This window comes from Uloborus diversus, chromosome 3 (assembly GCF_026930045.1).
Source record: "Uloborus diversus isolate 005 chromosome 3, Udiv.v.3.1, whole genome shotgun sequence".
NCBI classification, from domain to species: Eukaryota; Metazoa; Arthropoda; class Arachnida; order Araneae; family Uloboridae; genus Uloborus; species Uloborus diversus.
This window is the reverse complement of record NC_072733.1, coordinates 195,680,336-195,703,120: the sequence shown is the minus strand read 5'-3', so window position 1 is coordinate 195,703,120 and position 22,785 is coordinate 195,680,336. Positions and strand designations below refer to the sequence as shown.

At 31.7% G+C, this 22,785-nt stretch overlaps 1 protein-coding gene across 1 annotated transcript in view; it reads right to left on the bottom strand.

Moving 5' to 3' along the window:
* Positions 1-7,174: 7,174 nt before the first annotated feature.
* LOC129218506 (uncharacterized) overlaps positions 7,175-22,785 on the bottom strand; it is a 40,359-nt gene continuing 24,748 nt past the window's right edge. The window contains exons 4-8 of the mRNA XM_054852794.1: positions 20,256-20,393; positions 15,807-16,011; positions 15,450-15,594; positions 7,426-7,540; positions 7,175-7,330 (exon numbers count right to left, since the gene is read on the bottom strand). Of these exons, the coding sequence (XP_054708769.1) occupies positions 7,175-7,330; positions 7,426-7,540; positions 15,450-15,594; positions 15,807-16,011; positions 20,256-20,393 (759 nt within the window). The remainder of the gene's footprint in view (positions 7,331-7,425; positions 7,541-15,449; positions 15,595-15,806; positions 16,012-20,255; positions 20,394-22,785) is intronic.

Below are 22,785 nucleotides of genomic sequence, written 5' to 3'. Positions count from 1 at the left end.
AATGACATCAATGTCTATGGCAATCTCAGGCAGGTTTTTGCAAGACTGACCATTGCAAGTTCTGCTGACAATTGAGCACTTCAAACCTGCCTTCTTGCAGCTGCAAGCATTTCTGCATCCTTTTTTACAACAGCGGAAAATCATTTTCAGCAGGTTTTCGGGGTTACTTCTCTCGACATCATCTTTGGAAAAAGGCCATGGGCTATAGTAAGCCATTACCATTCGAGTGGATTCTATTTGTAACCCAGCCACTGCTGCACATGAGGTATGTACAAAGTGAATGATGCTTTGTAGCATCTTGCGTGGGAGGAAGTCTGGCCAGGTTGAAGTTGGTCATGGCTGCAGCCTTGTAAAGAGCTGGTAGCGCAGGCGGTTGAAGGTTAGACTGGACCTTTCTCCACCATACAGCTCAAAGATAATTTTCTTTCCGGCTTCAACTACTTGGTTAGGTTTTGCAGCTGGATTAGAGAAATTGCAGCTTTCTCTTTAAGCTCTTCATTCCTCTGCAGTACCTCAAGCAACTTAAATATCTCTTAGCCGAAGAAACATGAGGTGAAATCACAATCACTGAAAACATGAGTGAAAGCGAGATGCTGATTGTCTGCTGTTGTTGAGGTGGTCGAGTAGACCACATCTGGCGTTTTCCCTCTTCTGCACTTCTTAAGGTATATAGTACCTTGTGTGGGACCTCTGAGATCAGTGAGGATTACCAACAAGTCTGTCTTCTCCTGCAATAACCACGATCAGAAAATCAGAGCCCTTTCTCATAGCTATAGTTATTTTTATCCTGTCCGCATCTTCTTCAGCCTGAAAAAATTTCAATAATTTTGGCTTCACATTTAACCTTCAGCACTCAGATTACTTCAATTTGTTATTATAAATGGATTAAAAACATTTCTTGAGAAACATTAGGAGTAGTTATTTCCTCAAATATAACCTTCGGAGAACAATGTATTTGAGCTCAGCTATTGCGTTTAGAGCTCTTTGTGCTTATTTGACCAGGTTCTGTTGGGTAACCATTAAATACCATAGCTATGCTCTGACCATACTGTGCCACAACATATTTTAAATATCAGGCAGCTATCAACTCAAACGAGGATTGCTTGGGCCACATCACTTTGTGAGAGAGATGACAACCATCTACAACCACTAATTTCGTTCTCCCATGTGACTCATCAATATTGACTGGTTGGAAAGCTGCATAGAAAGAGGACTTCTTGCCCTTCCTCATTCCTTCTTGAATGAATAGAGACATCGGGAATGGTGAAAGCTCTTATGTGAAGAGTTCTTCGATTCTTTGTCAGACTGGTTTAAATTGCATATCCTGTGAAAGTGTCGGTGGGTTAATAGTCACTTCTCTATTGCCAATAGTAATAGTACGAATAGTAGAGGAAAGAGACACAACTTTTGTTTGCACTCTTGGCTTCCTTAAGAAGTTTTCCATCTCCAGCTCAGTCACTTTCCTATGCCGGGCTGATGAGTGCTAATAAGCACGAAACTGCAGTCCTCGGCTGGAAATGACTGAACTGGCGGTGTATTTCATGTATTTCTGCTTTAGCCCTGGCCAATGAGCGGCAATTTACTGAATATACAATGCCTTGCTATCAATCTTCGAGTTGAACCGAACCATTGCTTCTGTCACTCGTCTGGTCTGTGCTAATTTTATTTTAGCTACCAGTTTGTTTGGCACTCTTGGCTTCCTTAAGAGGTTTTCCATCTCCAGCTCAGTCACATTCCTATGCCGGGCTGATGAGTGCTAATAAGCACGAAACTGCAGTCCTCGGCTGGAAATGACTGAGCTGGCGGTGTATTTCATGTATTTCTGCTTTAGCCCTGGCTAATGGGCAGTAATTTACTGAATATACCATGCCTTGCCATCAATTTCCGAGTTGAACCGAACCATTGCTTCGGTCACTCGGCTGGTCTGTGCTAATTCTACATTAGCTACCAGTTTGTTTGGCCCTCTTGGCTTCCATAAGAGGTTTTCCATCTCCAGCTCAGTCACTTTCCTATGCCGGGCTGATGAGTGCTAATAAGCACGAAACTGCAGTCCTCGGCTGGAAATGACTGAGCTGGCGGTGTATTTCATGTATTTCTGCTTTAGCCCTGGCTAATGGGCGGTAATTTACTGAATAAGCCTATTCTGGTGTCAAATTGTAGCAAATTTAATCTAGTTTAATGGTGTGAATAATAATGTTAGCAAAAACGTGCTCCTTCTTGGTCACAATGGGGAAAATCCGAAAAAAGTACAAAAATTCTGCAGTTTTGTCAATTTTCAAAAGTATTCTAGGAGGTAGCTGAGGTCAAAAACTCGCATCTTAGTCACATCCCATACAAGAAAAAAAAGAGAAACCTACTACCCCCCATTTGATGAAATTTACGATGTACTAGGTTACTGGACTATTCAGTAAATGACCAGAAATTTGAATTATCAATGCCAGGGAAGTCTTCAGGCTAAAATATTCGAAAATAACTAGAGCCACTGCCAGATTTAAGGGGGTCCGGGACACAAAAATCCTCAAATTTTGCATTTTTTTTTTATAATTTGAAAAATTGCTCCGTTTTTTTCTTCTTAAGAGGACGTTTGAATCTTATTTCTACCTTAAATAGAACGAAAGTTATAGTTATTTTTGTTGCATGCATCTAACGAATGTGTACATAACTTTAAAACTTTAAACGCGTTTTTCTCCATGATGCAATTTTTCCCGATTTCTTGCATTCAAACTCTTATAAGTCAGGAACCGATAGAGATAAAGTAATGAAACTTGGAGCATATCTTTTTCAAGCAATTTACTTTAATTTTTATTCGGCGAATTTGAAAAAAGCGTTTACTTCAAAAATTATGATTTTTTTTAAAAAAAGTATCTTCGAATTTTTCGAAATTTTTCTTCAAATATTTTTTATTTTTTATTGAATCAATATTTTTAAAATCGCCGAATAAAAATTAAAGCTTAGATATTTGTGCATACTTTTTTGAAAAAAAATTGAAAATTGACCAACAATATTTTGAGTTATAGCAATTTAAAGCAACCCCATTTTTTTGAAAAAAACTAATTAAATTTAAATAAAAAAATAATTTTTTTTCATATTTATGTTATGATTTTGCTTATTAAATAAATGATGAATCAGTGCAAAAAATTTCAAAACTCTAAAGTACATAATAAAAAAATTTTCAAAATGTGTCCCGGACCCCCTTAAGGAGGAGCAAGTCAAGGCTCTCATGCTCCGGGAGGCAAATGCAACAGTACAAAGAGCATAAGCACAGTTCCAAAAGAATGTCATGACCTCCTTAAGACACCAAAGAAAATTTTAAAACTGCACTTTTTTTTCCTGTCACTATGGACATTTTCGGAGGAAAGCCCTGCTCCCAACATGTTTCCCTAATAGAGTAACTTTAAAAATTCCTAAGAAAACCGTTAAAAATGCGTTTTAGGGCAAAAATTTCTAAAAATTTCTAGCGGAGAGTTGTTTCTTTGCCCCGTTCTCTCAACTTGTCCCATCATATCCTAAAATTGAGACTTCAGTTTCAAAAAATTTTTAATAGGGATTTTCCTTTCTTGTCTAACATCGCCTGTGTTTTTATCAAAAAGGCAGGCGTCAAATCACTCTCCCCATCTCCAACAAACCACTTTTAAAGCCTAAAAAGCGAAAAATCTCCGAGGTACCCCCAAACCTTCTCCCTTGTCATCAAACAGTCTAAAAATGCATTTTGAAGCTTTCAATGTTAAAAAAATTTTAGGTTGAGTATACACCACCTCCCCTAACATCTCAACATATACAGTCAACGCTCTTTAGAACGATCGCCCTTCCATTATAGGACCGATGCAGAAAGCCCAGTTTCCTACTCCATAAATGCAATGTTATTTTATCGTCCATTACAGCATCGAAACTGAACCATTCTTTCCAATATAACATCCAAAATTAAATTCATTTTCATGCTTTTTTTTTTTTTTTTTTTTGTTATACTGAGGACTAACTGCTCGAGAAGTAATATTTAAACATTTTAAGATTTTTAATTTAAAATATTTCAATTGAAATCAATTACAGGTTGGTATAAGATGAAAGAAAAATAAATGATTAAAACCGCATGCAGAGAGTAAATATTACAAATTATAATTTTTGGAAAAAGTTAAGTAAGTAGAAAGCTGCTATAATTTTATCTATATAATAGAAGATATACTTGGAAAAAATCTTTTAAAAAATCCATAATATAAATTTAATTTTCAAAATAACTGATTTTCAATGCATTTTGTTGTTAAACGTATTATTTTTAAGTTATATGTGTAATTTATGGACAGTATTTCAGCATAAAATTTAAAACAAGAAAGAGAAACTAGCAAAATATTTTTTTTAATGAAACTATTTTATTATTTTGCTAGTTTCTTGATTGTCTATTGAGACTAAGCATAACTTAGAAAAACTATTCATGAATTTAAAAAAAAAGACTAAATAATATGCAATATGTTATAATGACCTCTTGTTAGAGCGACAGATTTCGTTTGGACAACAGGGGGTCGTTATAACGAGCATCGACTCCATTCTCTCATGTTGCATTTTTAAAACTTTTATGTCAAAAAGTGCGTGAAGGCAGCTTCTGATTCCTGAAATTTCTAAAATCATCAAAGATAGTCCGCAATTCATTTATTGAACTTCAAGTTAGAAAACTAACCAGTGAAGATTCCTGAACTTTCACGCTGTTTCAAACTTTATTACTAAAGATACCACGAAATTGCGAATGTAAGATTTCAGTTTGGAAAACCTTTGAGGGAGATTGCTAAATGTCCAGGTCTTTCAGTCTCAAGAGATGGCCTAAAAGTACATTGTAAAAACTTCAGTTTTGAAAGATTTATGGAGGAGAGCCCCTGAACCTTTCCTTCCAAAAAGCAGACAAGAATCAACTTCATATAGTTTTGAAAACAATTTTGATAGGAAACAAAATCTCTGCCCTCTCTTTCTCCTATTATTACCACATAAAACCTAAAGGCACATTTTTAGGATGTCAATTTAGAAGACTTTCCTGAGGAGAGGTACTTACTTCACATTTAGTGACTTTAAGATATCTTCCTATGTAAACTGCAATTTTAAAAACTTTCCAGGGAAAGAGAGACAATACCAATTCCCTCCTTTCCTTAACATCAACAAAGGCAGCCTCAAACATTCCATACTTGCATAACCTTACCAAAAAGCTACTTGTTTATTCTTTTAAGAACTTTCCGTGGGGGAGCTCCCAAAGTCTTCCTTCCTAAAGATAACCTAAAATTGATTTCCATGCATTTTTGAAACTTCAGTTTCCAGCAGGGACCCCCTCCGACTCCATAAGTTCACCAGAGATAGTCTAAAATTGACTTCAATTTTGAAAAATATTCCAGAGAAACTATTAGTCCTCTCTCTTCCACCTACATTAAGACTAAAATTGTGATTTTTGATGGGAGTTTTGAAAATTTCTCAAGGACCCTCTCTTTGTTGAATTATCGTAATTTATTGTGAAATCGGTATAGGGTGCTGTGCAAATAATAAACTAAACAGGGAGTATTTGACGTACTCATAGTTAATTTCTTGCTATCATAGTTTAAAATTGTTATTTATGTAGAGATAATCTTTCTTTAATGTCAACAATTTTAATCTGGATGAGCGAAGCACGTTTTAATGATGTTTACTGGCATTTCAAATACCACCCTCAGATAATCAATTCTTAGAAAAGTTCCCATCCCAAGCCTATAGTCTGGACCTGCCACTGACTTGAAATTAACTTTTCAAGAGGCAAGTGGGACAGCCTAACTAGTGAAAGTAAATGGACAAGGTAGTAAAAGAAATATAAACATTTTAAAAATAATGCACAGAAATTTAATGCATCACACTATCTTATTGATAAAAAAATATTTTTATATTCTCCAGATACTTTTATTCATTCATATCTCATTAATTTGTTGTTTTGAAGTGAAGTTTTGGCATCAAAATTTTGATTTGGTACTGTATGGTCGATGGAAAAAAATGCATTGAAAATAACAGCAGATATGGAGCATGTTAAAGAAAAACTTTTTTTTTTTTCGAGTAAAAAATACTTCTTTTTTGCAGCTAATACCAAAAGTACTAGTGTTTTACAAAAGCAAATACTGATTTCACAAAAACTGAAAATAGCACAGTTCAGTACAGCAATCCCTACATATGTGTCAGTTAAAATGAACTGTATCAGAATAAATTTCTCTTTTTTTATCCATTTTCTCCCTTTCTTATAAAAGTTTGAAATTAATGAGATTTGCAAATTTTCAAACAGACAGCCAGATAATTGTTTTGTTTTTCTAATATTTCTGAACAGAATCATCCCTGGCAAACCCATTTTATACCTTTTAATTTCATAAAGAAGGCATTAATTAAAAAAAAAAAGTAAATGCATCAAAGGCACTCTATGTTAGCATCACTCTAAAAATTGACACATTTAAACATTTTCAGCAATTTTTGAAAATAGGATTAGATAATGATGAATTTCAAATTATTTGAAATCAAAGTATAAAAAGACTCAGGTAAATCTTTAGACAAAAAAAAAAAAAAGGACTTCTTTAGTTTTGAACAAAGAAATAATCGACTTAATATTCAAATATTTAAGCTGCTGTAGAAAAATACAGGAAGTTGAGAACACAAAAATAATTATATTTTGGAAATTCGATCTTAAAAATGAAAATGTCTTAAAATTATTTCATGAAATAGAGGACAGAGAAAATAACAGACATTTAAGGATGAAATAATGAAAAAAATACATTTATGTTAAACTTGTTATAAATGTTTTTTAGCTGCAAGAAAAATCATTACTATTGGTCTGAAAATCCTTTAAAAAAAGTCAAATAAACAAATGTAATAGATTTAAAAGCATATGATTAATTTATAAAACAACAGCAAAATAAATATATACATAATTGCTCTAAATTTTCAACATTATCATTAAAATATTTTCTGTACAGAACATAAAAACGGTACAAAGACATTTGATTAAAATATAACATGTACAAAAATGATGAAACAATATACCTTGCATTGATAAAAAGGACATTCGGATTTCATAAATATTTATAACATCTACTGGAGTTTCATTTGAATTTTAAGTAAAAATATATATTTTAAAAGTGTGTACTTATGAATGATTTTTGAAACCATGACTTTAATTTTTCTATTTATATTTTCATAATGCCTGGCTAGCAGAACTTTGGCTGGAATATATAATTGCTCCAACAAAATTAACACAAGCAGCTAAAACAAACACTGGAAACCAACGCCCATGGGATTGAGTTACTAGAGCTGCAGTTAAAGGTCCACACAAAATGCCAGGGATAGTTGCCTATGACAAAATTAGAAAGAAAAATATATAATTCGATTAAATAGGAATAACACACTAGATTATGGTATTCATTGTTTTTAAGAAACGTTACTTACAAATGTATTTGACACAGCAAAAGTAACTCCTGCATGATTTGGAGCAAGATCTGCATGATTACTTAAATGTCCAGCAGAATTACTCGCACATAACCCCATTGATATTGAAACATAACTGAAATAAACAAAACCTTTCTCATTTAAAATTATATGAAACTCAATTTGAGTTAAGTTCAGAGAATAGATGATTCAATTTATATGATAAAATTAAAATTAGTTCTTAAAAAAAATAATTTCACAAAATATTCAAACATTTATCATGGCTTTTTATGTTTTAAGTCACAAAACTGAAGGTTTTTTTTATAATTTTTTTTTTAATTATTGAACGTTTTTTAATTTAATTAGCAAATGAATGAGAGATTTAGTATAGTGGAATGTTACTGAAATAAACAAGTATTTTCAGTTTAAAGCATTTCTTCAACATTATTTTTTGAAAAATAGCATAATGTTTTAAACTATTCTTTCATAATGCAAAAAATAACATGAAAAAAAAGTTTTGAATTCTGCAGAAATAAGCACTTATATTTAATTAGTTTATAATACTTAGCTTTTAAAATGAACGAGATATTCGAAGCTTGTGGTAACATGTGCAGCTTGTTTGCCTAAAGAAATATGACTGTTGATGAAAGTTTGAGGGAATATGATCCACGCCGCAGGTTGATCCATTGAAAAATTTAGGGGACAGGAGGGAGGGGATGGTCTGAAAAGGATTTGATCTCATTGGGGGAGGGGGCACTGATATTTGACCCCCCCCCTCCCTTACAAAAATTTCTAGATCCACCCCTGGTGCAAATGTTATTATTGTATTATTCTGCTCAACGTTTTAAAGAGGAACATAACAGACTCTTACCTAAGCATTTTTTTTTTTGATTTTATCACTTTTCCCATAGACCTTTTTTGGGGAGTGAAAACGCACAATTTTAATTTTTTCCTGTGCTTCTAGTACACATACCATACTGCAACAGGAAAAAAACTAGCCTCCTACTGAAAGTCTTTAATCAATGTTTTTACGCTTAAAATAAAAAGAATGACAATTGTTGAACCACAATTTGACTAAAGAAAAATTCTACTCAGGCTTAATTTAAATTGTTTTTTTATGCAAAAATAAAAGTAAATTCTTTCACCTTTACAATAAGCTATGTTTGATCTTCCTACTACTTTAAATAAATTTACTAAAGCTCTTTGAAGAAGGGTCAGAAATGTCAAATTTTACTCATCTGCACTGCTGTGTGCAGGTAAACGGCAGTATCTGCAGAAATGAGTTTTCGAGATATTTGAAGAAATATGTGGTGGAATCAAGACTAACAATGGGAAAATGTTGAAATTAGTCGTTTTTTCGCGCTTTTTTTTCAGCAGAAACCAAATAACTGAGCTTGTACAATAAAGCTAACGTACAGTAGATGACAAAAATGAAAAAAAATGAAAAATTTGCATTTACTGCCCTTTACCTGCACACGGCAGTGCACAGCAAAGAAATGGCTATATCTAAAGAACAAAAATTTTTCAAGGAAATAAAAATAGTTTTGGGTTACAGAATTTGTAAGTTCTTATTACTTACAAATTTCATCAAAATTAGAGATGGTACGGCTCATTTGTGGATTTATCATGGAATGACCCAACTATATTCTTTCCCCCTGGAGCAGAAACGGCACAACGGTGCAGATTCTTGAGAAAGTCTGCAGACTATCTCTTAGTTGGAAAGAAAAAAACACTTCAATTTTTTTTAAGAAAAAGAGTCCCACATTTCAATGAGTGAAGATTTGCATTTATATTGTGGGATATCTAATGGTAGTATGTTCTTATGGTTTTTAACTTTAGTTTTTTATTTATAAGCATTTCTTGGTGCTGATTTAGATTTTATGATCAATCGAATAGCTCATTCATCTTGCAGACTATTTTAAGGTTTTTAAATCTGTGTCGCAGACTGCTGAAAGTAATTCTCAGGGTTCGTATAGACATCATCAAAAAACTCTAAGGAAGTGAAAAAAGAATGAGAGCCTCCGAAAAGTTACAGCGCCAAAAAATACTTTTTTTGTATTTCATTGATGGGTACTGCGGAAAAGGTGCCACTGGAAGAGCAAAATGCAAATAAAAAAGTTGAATTTTTTTGGAAGATTTCTTTTTCTGCTGCAATTGGGCTAAAGTTTTGATCAAATTATGTTTTTTGATGCTTTTAGCGAAATTGTATAATTGGCATTTTTATATTTTTGATGTAGGGTAGCATGGAAAAGGTGCCATTGGTCACTAAATTCCCATAAAAAATTTGAGGTGTGTGGTATAATTCCTTCCTTTGCCAGATATGTGTAGAAGTTTTGACAACTTCTTGCTTAATAACAAATAACAAATTAATACCTTTGTGCTGGAAAATTAAATGAATCAATTAATAATGTTCTGATCTTGCTTTTTCAAAATTTGTGATACATTTTAGCAACACGTTAAAATACAGTTTTCGCCCTATTTATTTGATACAATCATAGTTTGTTACAAATGATGCATTTTTAGATGTTTGGTGTATTATAAATTAACTTCTGATCGCTTATAAACTTATAATAAAATTTGAAGTATGCTATTAGAAAACTTTGTGCAGCTGCGCTTAAAATTAATAATAAATAGCACAGAACTCAACAAAGAACTAAAGATGATGTGGTTGTGCAGGAAATTTCTGCCCGCACTCCCAACGGAGAGTATAATCTACACTATTTTAGGCAATAAAAGCTTTTTTGAAGTTAAATTTCTGCATTTTTAAATTTCTGATTTTGAATTTCTGCATTTCTGCATTGTGTATTTTTTTCTTTTTACCGGGTTTTTGCAAACCCTGAAAATATTACTCAAATATCAATCTTCAGCTAAAAAAAATAATACATTTTAATTACAATTCATATAAAATGTTTAAAATCTGAAAATTATACAGAATAATAAAAAATTGAGGAAAATTAACTGAAGCCGGAAAGCAGGAGAATCGTCTAAAAAGCAGGAGTCTGCCGCTAACATTGGGAGAGGCAGATACAAGCAACTTAACTAAGCCAAATCTACTGAAACAAGATAACTATATTCTATCTCTTCAAAAGCTACATTTGAATTTATTTGACGCTTGGGACAACTGACAGAGAGATACAGCTACTGCTAGAAAATTTATGCTAATATATGGGGGGGGGGGAGTAAGCTTGTCTCGAGACGAACTTCCTATTAAAATAACAAATGTAATAAGGCTACAGGAAATTTTAAAATTAAATTTATTTATATTGACTCAGAATAAAAGCAACAATTGGCGAAAACAGTAATCGCGAAACAAGTTCTTTACACGATCGCAAAAACAGGTTTTACAAACATAAAACCATACATTTTGATCGTAAACATGCGTATTTAAGCACTTAACTAATCACTCATTTGGGCATTAGATTTGCACATTATTCATCAGAAATCAATTCTATTTACCTAAAGTCTATTTACCTAAACCCCATTAACAGAATAGACACAAAAGGAAGGTAAGGGAGCCGGGTTCGGGGATTTGAGCGTTGAGATGGTGCCATCTACCTCACCATGACTTCATTTGAAAAAAACCCTTTTAAAACAAATAAAACAAGCCATTTCAGTACTGACTGATATCCCAATAAATAATGCCTAGAGCTAAAAATAAAAATGAAGTAAATAAATAAAATACTAAAACAAATTACTTGATTTTTTTCTGCGAGACTGTATAGAGACCGAACAGTTTTTCTTGCATTTTGTAATGAAAATGTAAAGTTGCAAACATCAAAGTTGCATTAGTTTACATTTGTAAATAATTCCAAGGACTATTTAGAAAATCCAAGAACTTCTAAGTACCTTGGACATGGACTCCCCCCCTCCTCCTAGTAGTTTCCCAGTCTGTATGCACCCTAAATTCTGCTGAGTTCTTTCCACGATATTGAGCTATCAGAATCTTAATGCTAGCAAAACAAAAGCTATGGTTTTTTCAAAAATAAAACATTGTAAAAGAAATACATCAATTGAAACCATTAGTCATACTAACACCCTTATTTTCTTATTGAAGATTAGTTAAGTGAAGATTAAATGCAAATAATGTCATTAATTATTCAAGTCTTTCTGAGTTGAATAATAAATTGACCAAATATCGGGAAAATGTAATTAGTTACAGTTTTGCATCTCTAATGGACCATTAGACACATATGTCCCATCCAGAGACAGCGATTGGGACTGAAAAGAGGGGTTGTGGCAAAAAAATGACTACTAAAAGCCGCAGGATTTTTAGCGGCAGCAAAAAATGAAAGAAAAGAAAAAGAGAACAAAAGTACAAAATTTTGCTAAGGCTGGTTTTTAGAGCATAAGAGTCATAATTGATGCAAACTTAACAGCTTTACTCACATTTTTCTTAAGATTTTGATGAATCATGTACACAATAACTTTCCCCAATGAAACACTTAGACATGAATTAGACTTACATTATTTACCCCTAAGTATTTTGAGAAGTATATTCTCTTTCAATGCAAAAGCTGAAAGCATACCCAATTAGCATTACGAAGCTCTTTTAGCACAGGAATAAAAGTAAAAAATTGCCCATGGTGGCATGAGTTTCCTCTGGTACTTAGTATTTTTGAAAAAATTCAAGTGAAACATCAGCCTAAACCAATGCGTTTAGGTTCCGCAATATGGTTCTGCATGAAATAAAAGTCCCTATAATAGGAATAAAACCCACAGCTTATATCCAAATCACATAGAATTTCCTCTTATCAACTTTTTGTGTCCATAATGTCCATAATAAAGGACTATCAACTCATTTACAATGACATATTCTGAGATTTCTAAATACTTGCAGCTCTGTTGAAAGGTTCAAGAGGGGAGCGGACTTCATAAAAAATAGAAAAAGCTATCGTTGTCTTGAATTTTTTACTCTGAATATAAACCAAATTGCCAAAAATATTAAAATACATAAAATATTTTAAAATATATCACTTATTTGTACGCATTTTAGGTCAAACACTTCATTTGCCAGAAGCAAGACTGAGACTACATATTCGCCGGTTGGTACAATTTTCCACCATTGAAAGTAAAAGTGAATTTACAACACGAAATGAATATAAAAACAACCTTTCAAAAGTATATTTGAATCAAATACATTGTTACAATTATACTGCAATTTTAAAACTTTTTTGAAATTTCTAAAATAGATGCAGAACTTGCATTTTACTTTCTGACGGAAGAGGAATACTGTGGCATTTATCATTTATTCAAGTTTTAATTTACACTACTTAAACGCCCATTTTTAACAAAGATGCAGTAATTATATTTTTTACCCTTTCTGTGATTATTTGTTATGTAAAATGCATAGTTGTTGGGCTGATATCACCCTGTAATGAAGAATTTAAAAAAAATCCCGGTTGGTATATTTTTGTACCAACTGGCATTAATGGTTTAAAGAGTCACGTCAAATCAAATTTTTAATCTATGCGAGTTAAACTATGAACTTATTTCAAAATAAATTTCTAGTTTTGTCTCGCTCCATTTTGTCTCATTGACAAGTGAAATCACACAATTTGCTTTAGATAAATTACGTGCTCATCTTCCTGCCTCAGATATTTTTTTTTTCTAAATATTTGAGATGAGGTAATGAGAGAATAAGTAAATCAAAAATATCAACTAGGAATAAAAATTATTTTGTGCGCATGCACAGTATCAGATGTTTTGTAAAAATAATCAGAAACTTGATATTAAAAAATATTTCATGCATATAACATAAGTTATTTACTTTTTAGGTGAGTTCTCAATTATTTTGTAACAATTTTACTTCCTAAAAACTTAGTAAGAAAAATATTACAGTAAATTTCTTTCATCTTTTTACTTTTTTTTTTTTTTTTTTTTTTTTTTTTGTAAACTGTATGCATATACAATTTAGAATAAAGATGGACACTTTACAAATCTAAAATTAAGTTGACATTTTGAAATACAGTGATTTTTATATTTAATGCAAACATTTAAAGCAGTAAAGCCATTAAATCTCTCCATTTGAATCTAAACAAATCTTTCATAAAGGAAAAAGGACCTGATTCTCTCTGGGGATCATATGCCAAAAATACTGGCTTCTTAACAAAAATAGTATTGAGAAAGCTTTTGGTCTTCTTACTGGTTTTGACACCTTGATCCAATTTGCGGAGGTTACCTCTTTAATGAGGAAACTATTACTCACACCCTGTGTGATTGCAAAGTGTTTTCTTCCTATAGGATTAAACACCTCGGTCATTGTTTGCTTGAACCGTGGGAGATTCATGATATTCCTATTAGATGTTTGCTGAATTTTACTCCAGCTGCTGATCTGTTTTAAGACTTCTGTTTGGGGACTAGTACAATAGACCTCTGGTCGCAGTGCTTGGTTCTGTTGAACCACCCTTTCTTTCATTTCATTCATTCAAACAAATCTTTCATAAAGGAAAAACTTTCGGTTCCTTAAATACCTTAAAAGGATATCTTCCTGAAAATTAATTCAATCCAAATTCATTTATTTCAGACAAAAAAACAGCCAAAGCAAATAAATCTTTTGTACAGTAATTTTCCCAAATTAACCCAAAACTTTTTACATACTTTTTATACCTTAAATTCAAAAGTAGATGCTAATGAGACAGCAACTAATACTTTTTTTTTTCGTACCGTCTCAAAAAAACATACCTGACAAGTTTTTTTTTGTACTGAACAAAAACAAATGAGTATATACAGAATGACCATTCTATAGCATTTGGAAAAAGCATCTGATGCTCAGGAAGTAAAAACACGGTATCTGCTACATTCCAGTTTTGAAATCCATGACTTTCCATAACTGCTGCTCGTAACTTTCCATGACTCCTGGGATGCAATTTTTCCAGAAAAAAACATCAATTTCTCACAATCTAAAATAGTGTTTTGTGAAAATTACATTCAACCTTGTGATCTATGCTTTGGACATATGTTTTTGAAAATTCAAATTTAAGTGAAAAGTTACTAGTTCAGCTATACTTTTATAACTAAAGAACAATGACTAGTGATGTGGCTCTATGGTAGAAGCTTAACTTAATTATTTTGCAGACAAGGACATATATTTATAAATCTAAAATTTTTGAAAATATTTCAAGAAAGGCTTCAAATATTTAAAAAATCCCTGAATTTGGTTTTTGCAATATTTTTGGACTTTTCAGAAATTTTACCCTTGAAAATTCCCTGCTTTATGTATTTTATAGATGTTCTAATCATCCTTAATTAATTCTTTAGAACAATTTTATTTTCTAAAATTTTCATTAACTTTAGACACTGCTGAAAATTAATAATACTTTTTATGAGTATCTTGAATCAACAAAGATGGAAATGACTTAAAAGTTTCAAGTCAAATGAAAGCAGCACATTTAGAAGTCCACAAGTCCTCAAGTACACAATTAACAAAAAAGGTTTAAAAATAATGCTAAACAAATAATTATTAATGTCCAAATGGATGAATCACATAGTAAAGAAAAACGAGCGAGTATTATAGCAGCGGATTTGGAACTGTGTGAAACTCGGGACTGATGCATAAAAGTGTACGAAATGGCTGAGATGCGTAAATTTTGCACCTAATCTATACAGTTTGATAAATACGCATGTTCTTGAACTCAAAATCCATAACCAGTTGTCAGTTTCCATAATTTTCGAGCATTTTTGCTAAAAATCATGATTTTCCATGGCCATTTTTGATCATAGTCAAAACCTATGACTTTCCCCAACTTTCCAGGAGCCTGGATACCCTGTAAAAACCCAACATCATTACTTAAACATCACAGGACATGTGTGTAGTGTGTAACAACACAAAGTATTTAACCATCTTGATTCTGGTTTGTATAAGGTAGTTAAGATTTTTAACCATTTGTTCCTTGTGCATAACTAAAAAAGCAAAACAAAAAAAAGTTTTAATTTCTGGAAAAAAAAAAACATTTTTTCTCTCTTTTTTTAAATTTTGCTTGTGAGTAGGTGCATGTGTGCGCGTGCGTTTTGAAATTTTTTACTCTATGTTTAAATTTGATACATACATAACAGCAGCTAATAAGTTATTCACTCTTGTAAAAAGCAAAAGAAACAAGCCAGGTCCGATTAAGCCAATGCTAGTCATTAATCTTCTGACAGATAAAATTGTCCATTTTCTTGATATCAAGGAATCAGCTAAATGGCCAGACACTAAAAAGAGTAAAAGGGAAATAAATATCAAAATTTAGTAAAAAAAATGATTTTTTAAAAGAATCAAAAATGTCATTCAAGAATTTAAAAAGTTCCAACTTAAATGTTGCTTTTTGCTGAACAAACTAAATCAAAGTTATACACAACTTTTAAATGAATAAACAGAAGCAAACATTAGAACTTCTTTTTAAAATAATGACAAAAAGACTAACCTACACCACATAATGAATTTATTAAATAAGGCACAGCAGTAATACTAATGTCTTCTGTGTTAGCCCCAAGGTTACGTGATAAATATGTTGGCAACCATTGCATTATGATGTAATTGGTCCAATTCATTGAAAAATGAGCAATATATATTGCCCATAGAGACCATCGGTTTACGAATTCTATCCACCGAACATTGTTATTTGTCACCTGTAAAAAAAAAACGCCTGTTAGCATCGAAGGTAAAGATATATTTGGGAAACAATTCCACAGTATAAAAAAAGTTCTCAACACAAAATAAAAAATCTGGGATTAAGTATACTTGTATTTGATGTGCAAATAGATTTTTCTAGAAAAAATTGATTCTTATTTTGTGAAACTATGAGTCAAACTTTGGTTCCCCAAATTTTGACCACAAATTTTAAAAAAAAAACAGTAATACTGTTTTTTCCCTCCAACCTGACAGTTAACTAATGCATCTTTAAGTCTATAATAAATAGCATTACAGTCTCAACAATGGTTTATAATCTACGATCTGCATACATGTATCATTTGTGGATGTTGCAGTAATATTGAACTTTATGCACTGATTGATTCAAAAAAAGAAAAAAAAAAAAAGTATTTAAATTAAAAATAGATTTGGATATTATTTTTGTTTAATATCATTTGTTGGGCGTAAATGAGAAAAATAAATAACATTAACCAAAAGCAAATGCTAAAAGATTGCAGCACAATTATAGCAAAACAACAACATCAAGAATGACATGTGACCCGTCAACCAAGCACAAATCAAAGAAACAGCTGAAAAAGGATAAAACTACAAGGCATTCATTGTGAAAAAAACTAAATGAGAGTTCTTTTGCATGTTTAAACTAAAAATGTGCCATTAGCTTTAATAAAAAAAAAAAAAGAAAAGAAAGAAAAAAAAGAAAAAAAAAGAAAGAACAACAGGTTTTTCCTCAAAATGGCACCATTAATTTTCCTTCCTCATGGTATTTGATTCTAGATCAATTACTTTAAATAAATTATTTAAAGAGCACTATTTAAAATCATTTTAATTGCAACATTTTCATAATAACTTTGTCATTCAACAAAAATTATGTAACTATTTACTGGTTTGCATGGTAAGGTAACTCAACATTTTGATGTCTTTTTAAGTAATTTTGTAACTCCTCCTCTGAATGTTTAAAATAACTTTGCTGTTTGGTTTTAAAAAAATATTTATTATAAAATGCAACGCTACATATAAAATGCATCCAAATAATCTTTTTAAACAGACTATTTGAGGGTAATTAGTCGCAAAAATACGGTATGTTAACTACATGAGAAAATAAAGCTCGTTTAATTCTCTTAGAACAGACACTGATTCAACAAAAACTTGGATTAAAATAAAAATTTTGAAACTGCTTTTGTACATGACCGTTTAGTGGTAGTGAAAATTATAAGGACAAAAGAAAAATCTCCAAATCTTGGTTGCATTTGGTCAGAAAGTTATGCAAGTTTTATGACTGGAAACTAAGGATAAAAGAAACATTTTTATTACTTTTTTTGGATATACATAGGAATTTTGTATTCATAGAATGAAGTTTGAATTTATATATCTCTGTATATGGACAATTAGATTTGTGTGTTCTATAAAGCAAAATTTACTTGTTTTTTGTTTTACACACTGCACAGCATAATGATATAAATGCTTAGTAAGCGATTGGGGATGTCACATTCTATTTTCAGTCAGGACCTTAGGCACTAAACGAGAGAAGCAAAGTGGTGATTTGAGCAAAGTGGTTCGATTTGAAAGAAGCAAAGTGGTTGCTTGAAAAACCTTACAACTTACTGTAAGTCAAATGCAACAAATCTGAATAAAAAGAGATTGGTCACTTAGAGCTTTCTCAAAAATCCTGGTAAAATGGGACCACAAAGATGAACAGGCAAGAAATATGTTTCTGTACAGATGAAACACATGATAGTAAGATCAGTTTGCTCCAAAAAACCAAACATCAAGAGATATTAGATGGGAATTCAAGTTACAATGCAGTTCTTGAACTGTTCAACATATTTAACAAAAAGAGAAGAAGTTTTATGATGTGAAACTAATGTCACGACAGACTCCTAAAAAAGTTCATAAGACCCCAAGGGTTGAACAATGCCAAAACTGCATTGTTATGGGTAAAAAGTGGGATAATGTTGTGATGAGAAAAAGTTTAACTAGGAAGCACTAGATGGGTTTTCTACATCTGGTATGATCTAGCTGAGGGAAAAAAAGCAAGCATACATTAGGAGGCGGCTCAGTAATGGTGTAAGGAAGCTTTGCAATGGACAAAAGCTATAATATTTTTTGTGCAGGGCAGAGAGAGTTATATTGATATTAATGAGCAATATTTTTTTAATCAAAAACATCGTTATTTATGAATTTAAACAATTTGTTACAGCTGGATAATGCCTGACCACATCTTCTCTGACCTTAAAATCATTGCTTGATCCTTATTTCATTAAATTACTGTACTGGCCAGACAGAAGGCTCAATCTACATTTGATGGAAACTTTGTGAGGCAGTCTGGCACCCAAAAAATAAAAAAATGGTGTTTAATATCAAAATAAGCAAGAACTCATTTTCTCCATCGAAAAAGTCAGGGTAAAAGTTTTCAAGAACATTGCCTTCCACACTGTGGAAGGCTGATTATTGGAACTTCATTTTCCTAATTAGTCAAGGCGAAGCCCCCTGCTTTTAATTTCAGGTTGAATTGCTTGTTTATTGTTCATAGTTTAGCATGTGGTGCTTTTGCCTAATGTTATTTTGTAATGCATATACTGGTACTTAAACATTTTCTTTTTAGAATGAAGGCTTTCACGGTCAGTGTCAATAATGTTGTAAGATTCTGGGCTGTTGTGTCATGGCCTGAGTGTTGTACAACACTCAAACCATGGCACAACATCCCAGAATCTTACAACATTACTCTTTTTAGTTTGTAGTTTAATTTTTTGGTCTTTTGACTATATTTATAGAATCCTCCATGGCTGATGAGCTTTGGGTTCAACCTTTCAACCTTTTCCGATTAATTGCTGCTTTTGTTTTTCCTTTCTTTCATCATTATTATTCTTACATTTGTTTTAAAACATGGTATTCTGCTTATATATTTTATTTAAGTATATATATATATATATATATATATATATATATATATATATATATATATATATATATATATATATATACTGTCTGTTTTCCTTTGCCAAAACTTCCCGTGAATTTGCGCACATGTTAAGTCTGCTGTGATTTTATCAAAATAGAGGTGGAAACCCAAAAATATTGGAAATGTGCAAATCCTATACCTATCGCCCCCTTTTAAAAATGGAATTGATTCTGGGTTTAGATCCTAGTTTTGGCTTTTGAGAAAGGACATTATTATGGTGGTCCTTATTTTTGAAGTTGTCGATATTTAATGCCACCAAATTGTGTTAAATCAAAAATTTAATGCCCGCAATTTGTTAAATCATACAAATAAATAATTCTTGCAAAATTTTTAGTCAATCTATGAACATTAACCTATGTCCCAAAGGTTTTCTTTATTTAGTTTCAAAGAAAAAAATTTCGGAATGGCTAGTTTTGCATTTAAAGAAATTTGGAACTCCAGCAGATGCTGTTACTTGCTGAACAACTATTCTCTCATTTTTATTACCTGAAATTTTAAATGTCATGGACTGTATATGTACAAACAACAATGGCCGTGAGTTAGGCATACAGCATACCAGTCTTCAGCCCTGCTCCTGGACAAATTGGCAATGGAACATTCATTGAATCCACTAAAAACATCAACAGAAACATTTTTTGATAACTTAAGTTCGGGACTTAATGTTTGAATCACCTCGAGCATTTCATGTTTTGATGGCATGGAAATGTTTAGATTTTCACTGACGCTAGCAAATTTAGTAATGAAGAACAGCTATCAGAAAAAAAAAGGAATAGATATAAATTGGTTTTACAAAATGAGTTGCAACATAAAATTGAAAAGGACTTGCTTGTTTGATGTAAAACTCATAAGTTTTTCCATTGGTTTGTGCACGCCTTAACCTCAACTGACTGAGTTGTTGGGTTCCTAGTGACAATCATAGTTTTTCAATATAATGAACATGGAAATTTACTAAAAGTTCGATAAATAGAAAATTTCAGCATGTGGAAGTTCGATATATGGAAGTATGACTGTAGTTTTTTAAAAAAATCCAGATCAGAATAATATAAAATCTGTTCTCTAAATATTTTTTTTTCTATTTCAATATGTAGCTCTTTATTATCATCACGTTTTTCTTGCAATTCACAAGATTTAGAAATCAAAATGAATATTGATCCTAATTTGGAGTTGAACCTTCCTTCTAGATCTGGTCTTCCACAATGCAAAAGAGCTAGAAAAGATGCGATATCAGCTGGCCTTTCATCAGTATAAGATCAATATCATTACCTTAGGCATAACAAGAGCTATTTCTTCATCTTTAGCATTTTGAATTTCTACAAAACATGCAATCCACAGAAGGACCCAAATTATTCCCAAGCTTCCAAATGAATAAAACATCCAAGGCCATGGCAAATGAGGGCAAATCTGAAAAGATAAATTAATTTAGCTTCATATAGGAAAAAATAATAATAAATATACTTAAGAATAGCTAGTTAAACATATATAATCAAAAAATTTTCATTGTATACCAATGCTTATAAGTCTCAGTAAACCTGCACGACTGACAAGGATGCAAATTTATTGGATATTCTGAGATACACAATATATATTTGAAGCCCGGAACATTGGTCCACTTTTCTACTTTGAAATTTTTATCTCATTAAAAATATTAAATGAGCCATCTGATTTTCTACAAGCTCATCATCCCAGGGTTGGTTTTTTTTTTTTTTTTTTTTTTTTTTAAACATTCAATTTATGAACCTTTTTTTCTCCAATACTCCCTAAATACTTTCAAAAATTCCATTTTTTGATTTTTATATATTTTGAAATTTTAATTCAATACCTTTTTAATGATATAAACTTCCTGATCATGCTCATACTAGAAGTAAGTTAAAATAAGCTTTGAAAAAATGTAAACTTATTTTGATGAGGTATGATTTTCCCCTTTAAATTGCAATATCTTGAAATGGTATTTTTGAAACTAAATGTTCCTTTTTCTCAGAAACTAAATAGTGTTAGGCTTTGAAATTTGAACCACCTATTCCATACATCTAATTGAATATACTAAAGTAAATTTTTTCTCACATTCGAAAAATATTTTTTTATAGAGCTGATTTCGGGTTGCAAAATAGCATTTTCTGAAAAAAAAGAAAAAAAAAAACAGTTACTTACACATTAGATTTTTTTTTTTAACTAAGCTTTCTTTCTGTAAAAGTTTACTTCAATATAGAGAAAAGAGTCTATTTAAGGCACAGAAAAAATTTCATAATCGTATCCTTAATAGATTTTCAGAAAAAGGTACATGAACCTGTGCAAATTAACATTGACGGTATAGGGGAAACTGACTCCCTTCAAAGTTTAACAAATACATATGTGAGCACATCTCAATAAAATCACTGATCTAAGTTTTCCTTATATATTGTTCAATTCCATTCAAATCTGATACTTATTAAAAGGCAGAATCAATATTCTTAAATTTAGATAACTCAGTAAAATCAATTACATACAAACAATACATGACAGAGAAAATGCAACACTCAAACGAAAAGAAGGGAAAGTACACAAGTTCCAGGGTAGATATGGCTCACTGAGTTATAAATTATGCAAAACCCTTAACAACTGCCCCATGCATGCTGCCTCTATGACAAGAGAAAAAATAATTTGCAGTCTGTATCAAGTTTTTAGTAGCTCAAAAGAGCTCAAAGGCTCTTTCAGCTCAAGGAAGGCTCAAAGACAATTCAAAAGTTGAGCTAGAAGTACACTTACTACAACCGGAAGGGCAACCGGAATTCTTTACATCCAAAAAGCTCATAAAATGTAATAAAAATTACATTTAGAAAGGGAAAGAGTCTTAATCAGCAAGTTTTGCTTAAGAGAAAAACAACTTCATATACAGCCGACTTACGCGAAGTGGCTATAACGCGAGTTTTTCGCCAGTAACGAATTTTAGAGCTAACTCGAATTCCTCAAACTCAAAACGAAAATTTTCGGAAAGTAGTATTAGCTCCGTTATTGGGTATTAAATATTGATTTTGTGAATGGACTTGCATCCCTGACAGCAGAAGTTCCCACAGCATGCTAGTCTACGCTTATTCTAAATATTAAAGTTCATAAAATCTAATGGCACCTTGTCACGCTGTTTCATCTAAAGTTTGCCAAGATGGAAAGGAAAAGATTTTGTTTCTAGCAAATATAGGAAAGCTCAAGATTTCCTATGTGTTTGATCAACTAAAAAATGCATTGAATGCAGCACTACACAATAAGTGTAAGAGAAACTTTCATGTTCCTTACCTACAGTTTAAAATCAAGAAAAAAGATATTCGTAAATGTTCAGAACTTAATTTCAATGTTGAAACTCGCAGAGGGTGAAGGTTAAATAGACAAAGAAGAGAGGTATTGCCCTAAATGGAAATGTTATAAAAGAAAAGGCGAAGCAAATGTAATTAAAAATTAGAGAAGAATAACAATCACATCATGGTGCATAAATCACCATCATCATCATTTTTAATTCATAAATATTATTACTGTATCTACTAAACATTACCATTATAGTGCAGCGTTTTATTATTACTGTATACTGTATGTTTTGTGCTGTTTTACTTTATGTCTTTCCCTCCTATTAATCATTCATTTTGTGCATGTTCACAGTATTTAATGTTGAATAAAGCAGATATTTCTTTTTCTAAATATAGTAAAAGTTCTGTTCTTTATGTAAGAAACTGTAGTGTATAGTTGAGGAATGGTTCAGAGCAGTTTAAGTAGTGTTTATAAGAGTCTAAAAGAATTTGGTATGTTTCTAAAAAATTTCATACATTTA